Source organism: Dicentrarchus labrax, unplaced genomic scaffold (assembly GCF_905237075.1).
Source record: "Dicentrarchus labrax unplaced genomic scaffold, dlabrax2021, whole genome shotgun sequence".
In the NCBI taxonomy this organism is placed as follows: domain Eukaryota; kingdom Metazoa; phylum Chordata; class Actinopteri; family Moronidae; genus Dicentrarchus; species Dicentrarchus labrax.
The window spans coordinates 898,049-918,379 of NW_026136701.1; the positions used below are offsets into that span (position 1 = coordinate 898,049).

The window sequence follows — 20,331 nt, forward strand, 5'->3', positions numbered from 1 at the left end:
TGCACTGATCTGATTCAGGTTAACCCAGCACTGCATCGGTGCACTCTGGGTAAATTTTATCTCAGCTGTTTTTCAGTGCAAAGACTCAACAGGTATTCAGCAGGGCCCTCTCTTACCAAAGGTAGAACACATACTGTATCATCCCTCTGAATGTTTTATATAATTGCAATGCTGTTTATCATCTGTTTTTATCCAACAGTCCCTTCAATGTGGATAAATGCTGTCAATTGCCATGGCAATATCAACATTTCCCAGAAGACAACATCACAGTATCAAGTCCTTTATTGTCACATGTTAAAGCTATCCTTTCATCTTCAAAGGCCGGAATAGTCTGGCCCCAAGCTATATCTGGAAACTTTTAACCCTCCATGTGCCTCCACAGGTTCTCAAATGCCTCTCCCCTGGAGGTTCCCAAAACCAGATTAAAAAACAAAGAGTGTTTGCCATCAGAGCCCCCAAACTGTGGAACAGTTTTATTATTTACTCTTTTATTTATTGATATGTTTTACAGTGTTTATTGCTTATTCTGTATATTGTTACTGATGGTGCTATGGTTCTTAGTGTTTTATTCCTGATGTTTTTGTTGTTTTACCCTGTAAAAGCATTTTGTAAACCTTTTTGAAAGGTGCCATATAAATAAAGTTTATTATTATTATTATTGTTGTTATTATTATTATTATAAAATCTGAGACATAAGACTTAAAATAGTGCACAAGTTAAAATGTGGATATATAATATGTATATATATATATATATATATATAAGATTAAAAAAAGTACAATACAATAGAATATAATAGTTGGTTGGCAGGTGCACAGTGGTGAATAAATGAATGCAGACTGGTTATGGATGGACCAGAATAGGATTTCAAACAGGCAGTACAGACAGTGGTCGCTGCTCTGGCCCTAATAAGCTACAATCTACAAACTATGTATTTCAATAGCTTCTAACAGGAGGCCTTTTACAGAGATATTATAGCAGGTTAACAGGCACAAAATATTGATTAATGTTGATGTCTGTCCACATTACAGTAGTGAATGTTGGAGCATTCTGAGCTGAGACACACCCGTGTTCTCTAGTCTGCAATGTATAGATAAGATAGATAAAACTCCTTTTTTAAAGGAGGCTGGAGTTTTTAAGAACCACAGGCTGTGCTTTCTCTGCTGCATTTGTTGGAGCATTAAATAAGTGCTCCATTATGACACATTTAGTCTACCAGTGTACACTTCCCCTTAATTCAGGATGCAGGGGGAAAGACAGGTGCAGCTGGCAGATATATGACCAGGAGGGTTAAGAGCTATAGTTATGTAAAAGTTCATTTAATCATAAGAATCATTGTGTTTTCGTTACCTTAGAATGAGCTGTTTCAATCTACAGAGGAGGCGGGTCCTCCTCTATGGAATCCGCCATGTTGAACCATGTTTCTACAGTAGCACAGAACGGACAAACCAAACACTGGCTGTAGATTGGGTCTTTTCACATATTTGCTAAGAGCCGACCACACTGAGCTTCACAATGACTCTTCGGACATCTATGGGTGATGTCAGAGAGTCTACATCCATTATTAGTTATATAGTCATTACATAGTATGAATCACAATGGAAAAATGTTCTTCTTTAGCACTTGCATAACTTACAAACCAAATGCAAAGAAACATTAAAATCCATTTGTGTATATTTTGTATCATCTTTCTATGTTCTGTTCCTAATTATGATATGAGGCAATGTTTAAGAATATGACAATTCCTCTGTAATTATTATGCACCATTGGTATTCAATTCAATTCAATTCAATTCAATTTTATTTGTATAGCACCAATTCATAACAGAAGTTATCTCAGGACACTTTTCAAATAGAGCAGGTCTAGACCGAACTCTTTACTGACATTGTGGTATGCACGCCATAACTGCTGAGCAATTCACCTCTGCAACTTTTTTTTAATGCAATGTGTATTTTTTAATTCATTGTGTTGTGTTGTGTTGTGTTGTGTTGTGTTGTGTTGTTTCTTGATCTACTGTAACATGCAACATCAGTAAAATCTCTAGGGGAATGAATCGAAGTGTAAATGTGCAATATGAGTGGTTATGTTAAATATGAGTAAAACGTTACAGTTACAGCAGTAACACACTGCAGTTATAGAACTATAAACATTGTCTTATGATTTCAGTGTAGGAGTTCAGACGCCGCCTATCCGAACGTGAGGGGAAACGCCAAAGCATTAATGGAGCGCACCCACGTCCAATTGGCGACAGTTTGTTATGACGTTTACGGAAGTAGAGGGAGCGGAGTCGTATAACAGAGTAACCTGTCCGCTGTTAAACAAGGTGAGAATGTCTTCACGGTGTCTTTCACGTAAGCAGCAACGTTTGCTACAGTGTCAATTATGTCAACGTTAGACATGAAAACTACAGAGGACTCATTTCCTGCATGCTGTGAACATCTGTGTGACTGAGCTCCAGCAGTGTGTTCGTCCTCCAGACCCTCACACACACACACACACACACACACACACACATGATTTATCTATTTATGATATGGAAACTATCTAACGTCAGATAACGTCAGTCTTTGTTTACTATTTATCCTTCTAAATGCAGCATTATGAGTGTAAATAGAAATATAAACAATGTAAGAGCACTTGAACTCTAAAGGCAGCAGTGTCAGTAGGGCATGACTTGGCTATCCTGGGGGAAAAAAGGTGAATCATCATATATCATAGCATCATCAATCCTATTCAGGATCTGCTGTCTTTATGTGTGTCCCCAGCTTTAAGCAGAAACTCCAGACTGGTGCCAGAAGGGTTTGCTGCTAACTTAGATAACCACATGAAACCTGCTGAAACCTGCTGAAACCTGCTGAAACCCAGTGCTGGTAGCTTTTAGAAAGGGATACTGACAGCAGGTACGTTAGGTTAAGGAAACGTATGAACATACATACATACATATTATTTAATATTATGGGTAATTCAGCCTCTATCAAGTTACTTTTTAATGTCCCAAACTCAACATGTATAAAGAAACTACAATCCACTCTCCACTGATAGAGAATTTATTTTCAATTATTGTCAACATGAGGACTATTAGATTGCAAATGGTTCCCTGTATACCTTTTTCTGACCAGACCGGTGTGTGTCTGTGCAGCCTGACAAGGAAGTAAGCAAAGATGAGGGTTTCCACCAGTAAGCTACAGCAGCTCACCATCTTCACCACCTTGCTGACTGGTGGAGGGATGGGTACCATGTACTATCTCCAGCAGAGTGAGTACAAATGATCTGTGTGTGTGTGTGTGTGTGTGTGTGTGTGTGTGTGTGTGTGTGTGTGTGTGTGTGTGTGTGTGTGAACTATCTCCAGTGCTTCAGCTTCAGCTGGTTTCATCGCTTACTTGTGAACAGCCCATTCTTGTGCTGTCAGCTGTTTCCAGACAATCATCAGAGATATTATAGCAGGTTAACAGGCAAAAAATATTCATTAATGTTGATGTCTGTCCACATTACAGTAGTGAATGTTGGAGCATTCTGAGCTGAGACACACCCGTGTTCTCTAGTCTGCAATGTATAGATAAGATAGATAAAACTCCTTTTTTAAAGGAGGCTGGAGTTTTTAAGAACCACAGGCTGTGCTTTCTCTGCTGCATTTGTTGGAGCATTAAATAAGTGCTCCATTATGACACATTTAGTCTACCAGTGTACACTTCCCCTTAATTCAGGATGCAGGGGGAAAGACAGGTGCAGCTGGCAGATATATGGCCAGGAGGGTTAAGAGCTATAGTTATGTAAAAGTTAATTCAATTCAATTCAGTTTTATTTGTATAGCGCTAATTCATAACAGAAGTTATCTCAGGACACTTTTCAAATAGAGCAGGTCTAGACCGAACTCTTTAAAACATTATTTACAGAGAGTGTTCCAAGTGTGGAGGAGAAACTACTCATAAAACTTGTATGTGAACGGCCCTGTCTACAGCCAGTGTTAGCCGTTCTGGGCTACTGTAGAAACATGATGGACTCTGTAGAACAGGAGCCGCTCCCTATGTAGATAAAAACAGCTTGTTGTGAGGTAATGAAAACACAATAATTCTTATTTTCAGGTGATTATACACTAATGAATATTTTATTCCATTTCTGACAATAGATCCTCCTAAATGTTACACACTGGACCTTTAACTACATTTGTTGCTTCTTACTTTAACTGAAACATCAGCTACTTAACTGCATACATCCTGGTCCCACACATACAGACTCAAAGTTAGCAGGCTCTCTCTTACGTAGCTGAGCTGCTGACAACTGTGCTTCTGCTTTCCGAGGTAATTGCACATAGATGAACATTTCTCAACCTCTCTGGCTTTCATTCTTCAAGAATCATTCACTGTTTTGTAATCTTCTGTCCAATTAGAGAAATTCACTGAGTCAGACTACCACAGACTGGCTCTGCAAAAGTTGGAAGAATGTCCAGTTGCCATGCAAAGCCTGGGTGCACCGCCTTTAAAAGTCCACAACCTCCATCTGACTGACAGATACAACCGTGTAGATCAGCACATGGCACAGGTACTGTGTTTTAGAAAGTGACAAAATGTGTTATGTGAGTTTGCTGGGAGCTTTTATCAGACTGTCCCACAAAGCATTTGTCACCCCCTGCTGGCGATTGTCACTTGTTACATCCCTGTTTGTTGGAGCATTACTGCAACATGGGTCACAATGTTTGGACTGACACCTCATTGTTTTTTAATTACAGTTGCTAGGCAGGCTCTAATGAAATACTGTTGTTGCATATGTTTAATGTCATTTGTGAGACTGCTGTGGGATTCAAATGACTGACAGTTGTATCTCACGTTCATGTTTTGAAGAGCTCTGATATCTGTCTACACTTGCACTTACACAGATGAATTTGCATTGTATTGCAGATAAAGATTCCTGTGACTGGGTCAAAAACTGGAGGTTATCTGTATACGTTTTCAATTAGAGATCCTAATACGTACGGGTGAGTAAACTCTATTCAATGCAGATATTGACCCTTCTTAAGCCCTGCCCCTTTTTATTCTGTACTCCAGCAACAGTTGAGCAAGCCTTGGTTGCAAACTCCGTCAACTTTCTCCTTAACCGTTAGCTGAAAATCTACATGAATTGTTCCCTAGCTAGAAACATCTGATAGCTAATGTTAGCAAAACGCTAACTAACTAACTGACTAACTAACTAACTATTAGATCTCAATAGCTAATAATTTACTTAAATTAGCTAGCTATTTAGCTAGTGTTTTGCTAACATTAGCTTTCAGATGTTACTAGCTAGGGAACAATTGATGTAGATTTTCTACCTAGTTAGCTAGTGTTTGCTAACATTAGCTAACTTAAGCTGTGACTATATATATGTCCCTTTTAATCTTTTAGCCATCTTCAAAATGTGGTCTAGCACATAGCATATCTAAGTACAGGAAGCTATTTTTTTATTATTTATAATGACCCGCCCTATTCTGCCTTTGATTGTCTAGTACAGGGGTTTTCAAACTTTTTGTGTGTGTGGACCACCAACCACCTCATAATACACATAATAAAATGTCTACACACAGTCCTACCTGAATTAATCCGCACCTCTTAATAGGCCTACTAGCACTAAAACTATAACTGGTCATCGCATCAGTATTGAAATGAATATTAAGTGACGCTACTCGTAAAAGAGCGAAAATAGGGCACAGGCGGAAATATGACTTTCCGATACAACAGGCATGTTGAAAGAAAGTTTACTGCACACAACTGCTGCCACATATTTAATTTATTTATTTACTCAAGCGCCCCATGGCATAATCAGGTTCATTTGAACAACTTATTTCCTTAACAATATAGTATTATTAAATCTATAACGTTACAGTAATAAGAACATTCACTTTTGAACCAACTGTGCATGTGATCACACCGAAAACACAGATTGATATTCCGGTTATGGCATCACTGTGCAGTGTCTGCCTGAGAGCGAGAGAGAGAGAGGGGGAGAGACAGAGACAGAGAAAGAGAATAAGTTCACAGTAGGCCCAGTGGGCCTATAAGCCTAGTAGGCTTAGTTCAAGTGGAAAGCTATTATCACATTTATTTCGTTAATATTAATTCACCCAAATAAAATTACAAAAATATAGGCCTATATTAAAGAAATATATAAATAAATGCTCACCTCATGAGATGGATGATGTTGCTTTGCAGACATTAATTTCTAGATGTCAGGTTCCAGTGATGACAGCCTCAATCTGAGATCTGGTTCAATATTAAGTCTGTTCCGATATTTTGTCTTCAACATGACCAGGGATGAAAATCCTGATTCACAGAGGTAAGTGGTTGGAAAAGGCACAAGCCACTTCAGGGCTTTGTCGGACATCTCGGGGTATTCTGTGGCAACCTTTGGCCAAAAAGCAGGCAGACATCTCTCAGAAAAGTCAATTTTTAAAGCACTGTCACAGGACAGTTCGGCCAGGCTGTCTTGCTCTCTGGAGGTGAGGTCAGGGTGTAGTCATCCAGGGTGGCAAACGGATTTCTTATCCATTTCGCTGTTGTGTCGGGGGTTGGGAAATACATCCGTAGCTGAGTTTTCAGCAGGTGTAGGTGCTGTCTGATATCATCTTGCTCAGCACTTGAAAGGTGCGTGTCTGAGCTGTCTAAAAAATCTGAAAGATTTGAAAATGAGTCATAGTTTGCCTCCTCTACGCGCCTGGCCCACATCCCCATCTTCTTGATTGCTGCTTCAACTTTGTCTTGCGTATGAAAAAGAGTAACCGACTTCCCCTGTAGACTCCTATTTAGTCCATTCAAGTGCTCAAAAATGTCAGACAGATATGCCAACTTGGCAAGCCAGTCTGCATCACTGAATCGTCCAGAAAGGTCGAACTTGGTGTCAAGTAGAAAGAGTCTCACCTCATCTCGCAACTCGTAAAGCCGTGCAAGCACCTTCCCTCTTGACAGCCACCGGACCTCGGTATGGAGCAGCAATTGTCGGTGCTCACTGCCCATCTCCTCACATAAAACTGAGAACAGTCTTGAATTCAGCGGGCGGGCCTTGATGAAATTTACAGTTTTTACTGCTTCATCCAGAACAGTTTTGGTATCAGGAGGCATTCTTTTGGCGGCGAGAGCCTCTCTGTGGATGCTGCAGTGGATAGATTTCACTTGCGGAGCAACTGCTGGCACACGTTTAACAAGGCCGCTGTGTTGGCCTACCATGGCTGCTGCTCCGTCTGTGCTTATTCCCACGCATCTTGACCAATCAATCCCATATTCTGTGATGAAACCATTCAACATGTCAAAAATGCCTCTGCGGTTGTGCGTGTCTGCAAAGGTTTACAAAAGAGAAAGTCCTCCTCTCTTTCTCCGTTGTATTCATACCTTACGTAGGCGAGCAGGTTGGCAAGGTTTGCTATGTCAGTGGATTCGTCCAGCTGAAGAGCAAAAAATTGGGGTTGAGGGTCAGCTGGGTGTTAGAAGCTGATTAGTTGTCTCAGAAGCATGTCTGATGCAAATACACACTAATTCAGTAACCCTGTCAACAAGAGGAACCAAATTCAATTCAATTCAATTCAATTTTATTTTTATAGCGCCAATTCATAACAGAAGTTATCTCAGGACACTTTTCAAATAGAGCAGGTCTAGACCGAACTCTTTATAACATTAAACACATACTTTTAGTAATGTGCTACAATCATGGAATAATGCCTACAATATAAATAAACAGTTCTAATGAAATACACTCCAACTAGTAGGCTAGATGAAGTAGAAAATAAATAGTTAAGGTAGTTAAAGCAGTGCACAGTGATCTATGAATGAATATGAGTACATTATCTGTTCCACAGCTGCTTTATATTGTATGAAAATGACCTTCCTTTCAGTGCATTCACTTAAATTCAATTATATTTGTATGGCGCCAATTCATAATTTAGTTATCTCAGGACACTTTTCAAATAGAGCAGGTCTAGACCGAACTCTTTAAAACATTATTTACAGAGACCCAACAGTTCCACCATGAGCAAGCATTTGGCGACGGGGGCAAGGAAAAGCGTCCTCTTAAGAGGCAGAAACCTTGGACAGACCCTGGCTCTAGGTGGGTGGTCGTCTGCATCGACCAGTTGGGGTACAGAGAGAGGTAAAAACAGAAAGACGGAGACAGAGGTAAAGACAGAAGGACAGAGACAGATCAAGATCAATGGCAGTGAATATCTCATTAACTAATGGTAACATTAAATTTGATACAAATGAATGCTAGACAAACTTCAGGTCGTATGACAGAAACTAGAATTACCGCTCTCTGGTTGTATGTCTTCACCGACCAGTCAAGTTTCAGTTACCCGTCCAGACTCATATAATCTATGTGATGAAGACCTAGAGGGAATTATATAAAAGGTATTAAGAGTGATTTTTGGCTAAATATAAAATGTGACTATATTGATGATACATACATTCATACATACATTGTTTGCAGTCACGTGACTCAAATGACCAGGTTTTAAAATCCAACTGTTAACATGTATGTTACATTCTGACTATGTATGCTATTATTTTGTCAGATAATTGCCAGAACATTGTAACTCACTACTGTAGTTCATACAAATCAGCTTTTTACCATTTGGAATCCTTAGCCAACCAAGCAGAAAACATAATTTATGGTAGAAAGTTGGACGATGATCCACTGTCAAACTTCTCTGAGGAAGAGGAAGTAAACTAACAGGTGCTATCTACTTCTATTTTTTCCCTTAACATATTGAATAAATAATATTTATCCACTACTCAGAAGGTTGGCGGTTTGATCCCCGGCTCCTCCCTCCTGCTGCAAGTGTCCTTGAGCAAAATACTGAACCCCATATTGCTGCATATGCTGTGTGTCAGTGTATGAATGTGTGAGAATGCTAGTTTCTGTTTGAGATGAGTCATCCATTAGTGTGTGAATGTGGCATGTAGTGTAAAAGCGCTTTGAGTGGTCGGAAGAAGAAAGAAAGGCGCTATACAAGTACAGTCCATTTACCACTCTTCTTTACGTTGTCTTTTATAAATGAAAACTGAATTATTGTGTCTGTGCAGCCTTGTTTATTCACTGTGTCCATAAAAGTGTCCTTACGCAGAAAAACATTACGTTTACTTTTCTGATGACTACATCACTGCAGAACTAATAACGGCGTAGAGGCAGCTCTGCGTAGAGGCAGCTCTGCATAGTCGCACGCCAAAATTTTGAAAGCTTGATATACTTGATTATTTTATTCGGGAAAACTGAGTGAGCTATTTTCAGACAAACATCTAACAGACTCAACTCCTTGCATCTATTGTATACTTTTATTCTTCTGAAGGTCAAAGGTCACATTGTCAATGTAGCATTACCAGTGCTTGTTATATGCGCCATTCCTGCTGTGATTGTCCCTCCCTGCAGCTGGAGTCTGAAGCAGGCAGTTCTGAAGATCCGGGAAGGACAGACCATGGACCTGCTGAACCCTCCTCCACCAGCTGCAGCACAAAGCCGGGCAACAGAGCACACACATGGGCTGGACACAGACCACTGGAACTGACCAACCCCATGTACCGATTAGAACAATGAAAGTTGTCGGGTTCCTAGGAGAGGTCTATCGATCCAAATATTATGGATGTATATGTACCAAATGGCAAATACTGAACTCCATGGTCATTGCGAAGAGACTGCAGGTACTGACGATGACACACAGCTCTGTGAGTGTCACTGGGCTTCTACCAGACTGTTCTGGATTATTGTGTTGTGTCTCAGAGTTTGATTTTAATTAAATAATGTGTTGCTGGCATTGCACTGACAGTTGTGTTGCTCTGTTAAGTCACTGCTAGACTTAATTTCCTTTTAAAGTACGATGTGCCACAGGTCCAGCCATGCAAGACCAAGAAGTGTGTAATCCCCCACTAGGGGTTGCCAAAGTTGATTTCTGTGAAGAAACTATTAAATTCAAACTGAAAGCAGTGATGAACAGGCACTTGGCACATTTTGGGGTGTGCTGCGGCCGCGTCACGTGCCGGCGTAACGTGTGGACTACGACATAAATCAGATCAAAATCGCTACGCAGCACTTACTTCCTGTTGCCAGTAGGGGGCGCTATCACTATAACTGAATTTTGGCATGTTCAGTTGTTCAGGGTGGGACTCTCTCTCTCTCTCTCTCTCGTCTCTCGTCACGGCAACCCAGCTAGAGCTGGGGTCTGTCCGAGGTTTCTGCCTCTTAAAAGGAAGTTTTTCCTTGCTGCCGTCGCTCAGTGGTTGCTCTGAAACTGAACTGTTGGGTCTCTGTAAATAATTTTATAAGGAGCACGGTCAAGCAGCAAATTCGTGTGTTACAATTTTGAAGTCGTTTTGATCAATTTCCTAGGAGGAATTTGTTAAATAGAAGCCCTGAAATAGCTGGAAATGGCATCACAGTTTTACATTATATTGTACATCGTGACATGATACATTTACATCATGATTACATTCCACCCGATTTTCATAAATACCAGTTAGACAGGATGCCGGAGCTGATTTTTAACAACACTGCTTATATCATGGGGTAATGTAATCTTTCACGCCACACCACAGACACGCCATTAGCAAATTCATGCGTTCTGGCGGTACATCAAAATTTGACGCCATGCCACGGACACAACCTTTAAAAAAAACTCACCATATTAATCACATATCAACAATACGTTTTGCGTCTTCTGACCAAATTTCAGCTGAAATGTGATCAATCTGCTAGGAGTAGAACATTAAAGTATAAAAATCAACATTTCCTGTTGCCAGTAGGGGGCACTATGAGTATGACTGAATATTGTCAAGTGGATGTGTTCAGGGCGGGACTCTTTTCAGACAAGTGCATTATGGTGCAGATTGGACAAAGTACACTGAAATTGTGACAACTTCCTGTTTCATGGCGAAATGTCAAATCTTCGCGCCATGCCAGAGACTGTTAGGTTTGGGATATGGCTCCAACAGGATTTTTTGTACATCAGGACATGATGTATATGTGTACCACTTTTCACACTCATAGGTGAAATGTGCTATTGGGGCTGCTCAATATGGGGGCACTGTTGAGCCATTTTCGCGCTCACATGTCAGAGACCCATAAAACACGTAATTTTTCACCATGACTGATATGTGCACAGAGTTTATTGAGTTTTTGTATATGATAAGGCCTCCAAAAAGGCAATTAATTTCAGAGAAAAATAATAATTATTTCAATTTAAATCGGGCCTTCACACTGTCAGTGCTCGGACCCATATTATTATTTTTAAAGTTTAGAATATTATTATTATTATTACAAGATATAAAGTAAATTCTACACAAACTGCAGTTATTGTGTTCACTATTTGGGTTTATCTACTGTTATTGTCATACATTGAATATAATATGACATATTCATAAATATATTATATAGTCAGTTTACTCAATGATAGAAAAGGGCTCATTTGAGTTAAAAGGTTCTAGCCGTGTGTGTGTGTGTGTGTGTGTGTGTGCGTGTGTGTGTGTGTGTGTGTGTGTGTGTGTGCGTAGGTCAAGCAGTAGGAGGAATCATAAAGCAGGATACAAACTGTGGTTTCACTGACTGAATGTACCGCAATTTCCTACTTCCTGTGCAGATGATCACCACAGTTACTTGCAAAGCATGTTTGTCACTCTTTTTATTAGATGGAAATACACAGATAATCATGTTCATTTAGCTTCTTGTTCTAAAAAGGCAGGTTCATCCTGGTGATGGAAGGCTCCAACAGTTTCTGTGTCAGACCTAATTCACAGTTTTTATGGTATCACTTTTTTTAACTGTTCTCTAAAATATGTACAAAACAGCAAAAGTATGCTCAGTATGTTGTGTTCTTTAAGCTCTTTATACAGTCAGCAAGATCTCATAAAGAAAATATGTTATCAAGAAACAAGACAGCAAAAACAACCTTGTTTTTCATCACATGGAAACAAGTTCACACCTTCCCTTGAATATGTATAGTAAATATAGTAAAAATAGTGAATGTCATTTTCATGGCTTAAAATCATGACCAATTATTAGCCGAGTGCAACTACATCTTCTTTCTGACAAAATCTAATTTATGACATTAAAACTAATTCATTACATTAAATCTGTATTTCTTTATTACTACTTTATTATTTAGTTTCATGTGTAAATGGTTAAATAAATGAGTAATTCAGAATTTAAGTATTATATTGTTAGCACTGTACACTGTCCTGTGAAGCGAGCTAGTAGTAGCACATTGGGCTCAGAGGTAGAGCGTCGTCCACTAATCACAAGGTTGTTGGTTTGATCCTGGCTCCTCCCTGAATGTGTATGAATGACCCAGTTTCTCTTCAATGGGCTTTTCCATCGCTGTGTGAATGTGTGTGAAACGGCGAATGGGGCAAATAAAAAGCGCTTTGAGTGGTTGGAAGAACATTTCCCATTTACATTAACTTCTTGTCCTGTCTAGCTAGCACTAGCTACCATAGTAATTTAAACTATCATTACTATCTGCTACAATGGGCTCAGCGAATAATACACAGATGAAGTCAGTAACAGTGGAGAACATGAATTCAATTTTTTTTTTTCAATTCAATTTTATTTGTATAGCGCCAATTCATAACAGAAGTTATCTCAGGACACTTTTCGAATAGAGCAGGTCTAGACCGAACTCTTTAACGTTTTTAACATGAAGATTCCCTTTGTTTTTATTCCTACATTGTCCTGAAATTGTCTAGAATACATTGTACACTACAAGTAAACCTCTGTGTTTCTAGGAAGAAAGTATGACACCTGGAAAGCTGAAACCATTTTATAGATTTTCTCATCTGATCACACACACCACCTCTCATTCCAGTGAAATGACATACATTACATGGTTCACTGAGTTTATTTGTAAAGCGCCTTTTTTCTAGAGCAGCATCAGACATAATGCTATTCCAGTGGTGTGAATTAAAATGTACATTTACTTATAGTTGTAATTACTAGTGAAATTGTGGATTAGGATTTAGTCTCAAATGGAGAATACAGAGCTGGGAATGAGCAGAATAGGTAAACTTTAACTGCCACACTACTTGTATTGGTGAGGTTTATCCCTTTAAATGTGACTTCATACTTGTTACTGTGTCAAAAGTTTGCTTCTGCATATTGCAACACAGTGGATGAGGTGTCAGAAAAACATTTCTCATCACTTAGACCATTCTGCTAGAGACCGTCTGCTGGAATTTGCAGTAGTTTTTTTGTTCCTCGAACTGTGTTTTCTGTGTAAAGAGCCCCTGAAACTCGAAATAAAGTTTTATTAATGCATTTGACATTTTGATCGCTGCACTGTCACAATCTACAGCAGTGCATCTGAACAATAATGAAAACCTCCAGCAGGACATGATACGATGCTTAGATGTAAGTTTCTTTCTTAGTATGATGCCCCCAGAGAGGTTGTGAATATGCATGTCAGTGACATTTGATGATTTAGCAATTTAACAATAAAAAAAGAGTTGTTTTATTTTGACATTGTCCCACATAGTGGTTTATTGTGCCAGTGTGGGTAGATCTATTAAATATAGAGTGCTAGAGAACTTTGAAAGGAAATGGGCTGTTTAACACCTTTTTTTTTATATCTGCAAGTTCCAGGAAAGATTTAAAACACCATATGTAAATATTTTTGTCTTCATGAACTGATTTTTCAGGAGGGGCTTTCAGTCTTTTCAGTTTTGTTTGTTCTGTTCTATTTAAGTCAAGTAAAACTAAACCTTAAGTCTTGTTTTCATCAGTGACATTTTTTAATTTTTATGTCAGCTGTGACTTTCTTTGTTGTGTATAGCTACCATGGTTACAGGTCTCCTCTATCGTGAGGTTAGTGGAAAAGACACAGTAATGCAACAGAATGACTCATGCTCAGTGAAACAGGCTGTCTCCCTGTTCCTGCTTACCTAGCAATACCACAGCTAGCTGAGATCCCCACTGCAGAGCCTTTCAGCAGCTGGATTCACTAAGTCAGTAGTTACTGTGTCTGTGAAGGGGCAAAAACATCAGATACATTTCTGATATTTCTTGGTCTTAGTGACAGCTGAAGATAGACAGGAAAGGAGGGTGGACAGAGTGTGGATGACACGCAGCAAAGGGCTGCAGGTCGGATTCAAACCCTGGGCCGCTCAGCCTCAGTACATGGGTCGCCAGCTCTACCAACTGAGCTAACTGGGCGCTCAAAATTAGTGATATTTCTTTAGAGTACACTTGGAGCAGGGATTGGCAACCTTTTTTAAATGATGTGCCATTTTTAAATGTACTTTTAATCAGTGTTACACATATTATAGGGGGGGCCGGAGTAACCAGATTTTTTTCACTGATTATGTGTCTCATGTATTACTGTCAGGATATAAGATAAGATATGTACTTTATTAATTCCCTATTGGGGAAATTGTTTTTTCATTCTTTTTTATTTTTATTCTCACACACACACACACAGGCTGAAATACACACTTCATGCACTTGTGGACTTGGGGTTAGGTTGCCTTGTTCAAGGGCTCCTCGGCAGTGCAAAGGAGGTGAAACTGGCACCTCTCCAGTTACCAGTCTACACTCCATATTGTGGTCTGTGGGACTTGAAATGGCGGCCCTCCGGTTCCCAAGCCAAGTCCCTACACACTGAGCTACTGCCGCCCCATATATACCAGTAATATAGTGAAAGTTTCAGCAAATATGACAAAAGGTTATTTTAATAAAAGTTACCTACAGCAGCTTTAATGTTAGTTTCTTCCATAGTTTACAACAATAAAATATTGTGGTTTGATAGTACTTGATAGTTTTACATTAGCAGGAAAGAGAACTGAGAGCCAAAGATGTGGGCAAAGAGGAAGAGCAAACAAAACAGTCAGATAAGATCATTTATACCCAGAAGCATTGCACCTCCTCCTTAAACTACAGTACTACATATTTTATTAACTTAATTCTGTGGAAGTGTCTGGAAGGGTAGAATTGTGCAATATGCATGCAATCTATTTCAATTTCACACTGGTGGTAACTATCTAATGTAGGGCTGCAGCCAGTCTCTCCTGAAGACTTCAGTGAGCAGCAAATATTTAATGTTTAAATTATCAAATAAGAAGGCAACAAACTGTACATCACATTAAGGCTTAACTCTGATCTACACCAAAACAAATCTGAAAGGACATCATATCCTTTGGCAGCAAATGTCAACTCAGCTTGATAAATGCTGAGTAGCAACAAAAGGGTGTCTCAGCTGGTACAGTTATAGTTTGTCTATGTCATGTCTCTGCCAGCTCAGCTGTCAATCACACTGGCACTCAGAGGCTTGGACGTCAAAGGGGAATTTCAGATATATCACAAGATATCTGGCCCCTCACGATCCTGAAAGTGGTCCTAGCTTGTTCGAGGCTAGGCAACGGGCTTTACGATAACAGTAACTGCTGGTAGAAAACTCCTTATTTAAAGAAGCAGTAGGTCAATGTTATTAAAAAAAATTATTTTTTCATTTTTGTGGAAACTTCACTGTATCCTGACAGTTGTACATGAGACAGATAATCTGTGGCTAGTGCTCCTAATGGTATTTGCAATAATCCACCAAGCCTGAGCGACAGCAGTTATGTATGTGCAGAATTTAAATATGGTAAATAGTAAATAGACCTGTACTTATATAGCGCCTTTCTAGTCTTCCGACCACTCAAAGCACTTTTACACTACGTGCCACATTCACCCTTTCACACACATTCACTCAGTGATGGCAAAGTCCATCGAACAGAAATATGGAAACATCTTAAGTAGTAAAGAAGGAAATTCAATATTTTCTTACAGTGTTACCACACATTTAAGTATTTTTTCAAGCATCTGTGCTTTAGCCTACTTCTTTTTTGTTTAGTTTTACCCCCTACATTTTTACACAAATATCTTCTTCGTACTTGTACCAGTCTTTTTTTACACAGGGAATCACATATGTAATAGCTAAAGCCTGAATTACTGTTGAGTGGCCACACAAACCACACACAGCACATTATCTGTTTTAGGACAGCCCCTTTAGCAGATACTGGAGAAGTATGAAACTCTTTAGTGCTTCCTTGTGCTCTTCACTGTCGTCCTTCCACTGCACACCCATAAAGCTGCACTGGTAAGTTCAATCAGCATTAAGACAGTGACATCAGAGTCACTCAAGAGAGATTTTTATTTTTTACAGTAATATTCATGTAACCCTTTTTATGAAATGTACATATGCATATTTTGTTTAATTGATCCTGCTTTAAAAATAGGGTATTTATTATTTATTATAAGAGTCCCTTTAAATCAGCTAAGATAGAGCACTATGGTAGCAAGATGAATGTTCAGTTTCATGCAAAATACTGAAATGACTCAGGCACTTCTTATTTTTTATTTCCATGGAAATTAATCCGTAACATTTTGCTGCGATGACAAATCAGTAACCTGATTCAAACTAACATTACATAATTAATTAATGTTAAGCTGCAGAAATGTATGTTTGTACCTTGATGTGAAAAGTAACATTGTGATTGCATCTGTGACTCATTTCAAATGATTAGAAAGAATTATGACCACTCTTTAATGTAAAATAGACAAAACTGCTGAGTAGCTTATAAGTCTCAAACCCAACAAGACAGTTTTTCCACATTAATGGATGGTGTAACGTTACAAAAACTATATTTATTAGATATTATATTTAAAATAATTTCTTCTAAATGTGTGCATCTTTGCTACTGGCTGGTCAAAAATAATTAAGCATCTACATTTTTAATATAGTAAAAAAAATCCTGTTGATGCAACAAATCATGGGTCAGAAAATGAGTCATCGGATTGATGAGTTTCACAGTGACACAGGGCAGATGAATCTGAGTGAATCTGTAAAATACATACAGTAAAACTCACAGTTGTATGTCCAATTGACAATTAAAAAAATTAATATCAATGTCAGACAGATGTACAGGCAATGTTAGCTCACAGCCTTCTGAGGGCTACACCTAAAGTGAAAGGACATCTGACCCCTATGCAAGCTTGGCCTCAAATTAAGCTAAAGAGGAAGTAACAAAAACTGCAGTTCCTCTAACGGCCACCCCAAGCTGGTTACAGCAGTGAGTCAATCTCCATATGGCGCCATATTAAAATGCCAAACTTTACAGAGTTGGGTGAGTACTCGGCTAAAACGGGTGTGTGGTACAGATAATATTCTTTTTTACAAGTATCAGTACTCCCAAATTCCACCTGAAGTGCAGCGGTGCGTCTCATAGTGGTGGTCTATTTTTCCCGGAAGCCGGAAGCTGAGAGCCACTCACATCAAGCAGCACAGAGCAGATCTCACAGACATAGAGGGTAAAATCTTAATATTCGTATATGGCTATTTTAAAAAAATAGTATCTTACTCAAAAATCAAAAACAATGCTCTGAAGATAAAATATGAAGTCAAAGCTATTCTGGCAACTTCGGTTCAACCCATATACATTTTAGGCTTAAATGAACTCCCAGTTGGTCCTGTCAACTTCCTGTTTAAACATCACCTACATCCAGTTTAAGCCCCGCCCATTCCGATTACAGATACGAATGATACAAATACAGATAATACAGATATTGTACCCGCTCATCCCTAATTTTCAGTCTCCTGGCCTTCATCAGTGTGTGCTAACCAATGTACTCATTCTCTAAAACATAAAGTTGAGTTTCCTTGGCAGGGGCTAATACAGATCGAACATGAGAAAAGAGGTTTGTCAATGTGTGTGACAAAATGTTTTACTGGGTGAGTTCACTAACTTTAGTTAACTAACATGCCACCAAGCAAGCACTTAGATTTTCCCACCCATCTTTGTGAGATTATTGTCGTATGAGGGTTTAGCTAAAGTTTGTGAGATTAAGGCCAGTTGTGTTTAATAAGCAATTTCTTCAACTACCAGCAAAGATTAACATATCTTTAATTTATCTGTGCCACAGGACAAATCGCAGCCATGAGTGAATTGGAAGAGTTCATGACATTTTTCGGTCAATATGATAACACCACTGATGGGAATTATGTGGTCAGTGAAACTGTCCGGCTCTGTTCAAAGAGGGATGTCAATGAGTTTGGCGCGAGATTCATCCCAATTTTCTACTATACCAACTTCATCCTGAGTTACATCGGCAACGGTCTTGTCCTCTTCATCATCTACAAGTATGAGAAGCTGAACACGGTGACAAACGTCTTCCTCCTGAATTTGGTCCTCTCCAACATTCTCTTTGCCTCCAGTCTGCCCTTCTTGGCGATTTACCATCAGTCTGAGTGGATTTTTGGCTTGGTTCTGTGTAAGATAGTCAGCAGCGCTTACTTCATTGGCTTCTACAGCTCCATCCTCTTTCTCACACTTATGACATTTGACCGATACCTTGTAGTGGTGCATGCAGTGGCAGCTGCCAAGAGCAGGAGAAGGTCATACGCCATCATTGCATCTGTGGTGGTTTGGTGCATCAGTATTCTAGCAAGTGTGAAAGAGCTCATTCTCCAAAATGTGTGGACGAGCCCGTCCAGCGGAATCATGTGTGAGGAGCTAGGATACCCTGAGGAGACCATGGACCGCTGGCGTCTGGTCACTTACTACCAACAGTTCCTGCTCTTCTTCCTCCTCCCTCTGTTCATGGTGATGTACTGCTACATCTCCATCACCGTCCGCATCCTGTCCACCCGCATGAAGGAGAAGTGCCGCTCCATCAAGCTCATCTTTGTCATCATCTTCACCTTCTTCGCCTGCTGGACACCCTACAACATCGTCATCCTTCTTCAAGCCATTCAGATCTCCAGCACCAGCGAGGATGAAGACTCATGTTCCTCTAGCTTGGACTATGCACTGTATGTGACCCGGAACATAGCCTATTTGTATTGCTGCATCAGTCCCGTGTTTTACACGTTCGTGGGAAAGAAGTTCCAGAGCCACTTCAGAAGGCTGGTGGCAAAGAACATCCCCTGTCTGAAGAGACACATTAGTATCAGCAGCCAGAGCACCAAAACCACATCACAGAGGACACCACACTCTGACTACTAGACACACACACACACACACACACACACACACACACACACACACATACAAACACCAGACGATACTGTAAAAAATGCCAATTTATATTCTTTCGTATATATAATTACAAGTTACAGTATATATTACAACAAAAAACCAACCAACACATTATTTTCACTTTAACAAAAGTTAGTCCTGATAACAAAACATCTGCTTCTCACATTCAGACTGTTACTGTTATAAGATGAAGGCTTGTTGTGTGTCTTTTCGTACATGTCCTCTGAGAAACAAATACTACCAAAGTGAAATCTGTCTGCTTCAAAATATGATGCTTTGCTAGAGTTATCCCTGTAGTGTAATTTCTCAGCTCTCATTGGTTGTTTTCATTGAGGCCTGGTGGCTTCTTGCAAATGCCATTAGGAGCACTAGGAGGAGCCGGATTTTTTCACAGATTATATGTATCTATGTACTACTGTCAGGATAATGAAAGTTTCAGCAAATATGACAAAGTTATTTTTATAAAAGTTATCTACTGCAGCTTTAAGGCTAGGACTAGTGTTATTCTATAGGTTGGGTATATACTTTTCATGTTGTCAATGAATCCCATGAAAAGACCAAAACCAACAATGTGTTAGTCTGTCTCTCAGTAATTTCTGGCTCAGTACCTGAAGAGTGGCCCTCAGTCCCAAGCCCACTGGTTCCTACCAACAGCTCACAAATAAATAGTTTAATTTCCAAAAGACTTAAAAGGGCATTAAGTGGCATCTAGCAGTGTAGTTGCAGATTGCAGTGAAGGACACAGAGGTTTATGTAATCTTAAAGGTTGCTTTTCTTGAGGAACTTTAAGTGGTCTGTGGTAATATGTGGAGCTAAATGATTATTTACTTGTTGATTCAATGTTGAATGTAACGTGCATGTTTATAGCAATGTGATGCATTGACACATCTTATCCAAGTGCTTTAAAATAAACTGTATCTTAATCTTTCAATAAATATACCAGTCACTGTTCCCGACATCTGGCCTTTTATTTTTGTCTCTTATACTCTGTACTGTTGTATTTTGTGACATTGGACGGATTATCGTTTCCCTTTTCTGACAGAACATCTGGTGAGTTTTCCTGTCAGTGAAGCAAATCGCTCTAGTGAATCAGTGCAATCAGTTCTTGAGAAACCACAAATAAGTATGTGGACATAGTGGAAATGTTGAAATGGTTTGAGGCATTGCAACAGCATTGAATACTTTTATACCTGACGGCTGATTTAAATATTTCGTTTTAGGTGTTTATATAACAATGCCAGCAGTCTCAAGAGCTATGTTCTATATGTACTTGAGTTGTGTACTTACATTATCGCAAATGTTTCCAACAATGTTCAAAGGC

General features: G+C 39.3%; 1 protein-coding gene and 1 long non-coding RNA gene across 7 annotated transcripts in view; one reads left to right on the forward strand and one right to left on the reverse strand.

Moving 5' to 3' along the window:
- The window catches only part of LOC127370322 (uncharacterized), a 130,112-nt gene extending 114,467 nt beyond the window's left edge, over positions 1 to 15,645 (reverse strand). Inside the window, exon 1 of the long non-coding RNA XR_007886195.1 lies at positions 15,595 to 15,645. This is a non-coding gene — a long non-coding RNA (uncharacterized LOC127370322). The remainder of the gene's footprint in view (positions 1 to 15,594) is intronic.
- LOC127369997 (C-C chemokine receptor type 3) lies at positions 2,212 to 19,966 on the forward strand. Of its 6 annotated transcripts, none has more exons than XM_051411664.1 (6): positions 2,212 to 2,323; positions 2,766 to 2,900; positions 3,120 to 3,255; positions 4,388 to 4,539; positions 4,896 to 4,972; positions 9,385 to 9,771. In XM_051411664.1, the coding sequence occupies exons 3-6, from the start codon at positions 3,162 to 3,164 to the stop codon at positions 9,518 to 9,520; spliced, it is 459 nt and encodes a 152-aa protein (XP_051267624.1). In that variant the 5' UTR covers positions 2,212 to 2,323; positions 2,766 to 2,900; positions 3,120 to 3,161; the 3' UTR covers positions 9,521 to 9,771. The 6 variants fall into 6 exon arrangements, with proteins under 6 accessions (XP_051267624.1, XP_051267618.1, XP_051267643.1 ...); XM_051411658.1 differs by having other exon boundaries at positions 2,213 to 2,323; positions 3,140 to 3,255; XM_051411683.1 differs by lacking the exon at positions 2,766 to 2,900 and having other exon boundaries at positions 2,214 to 2,323; positions 3,140 to 3,255.
- Positions 19,967 to 20,331: the final 365 nt, after the last annotated feature.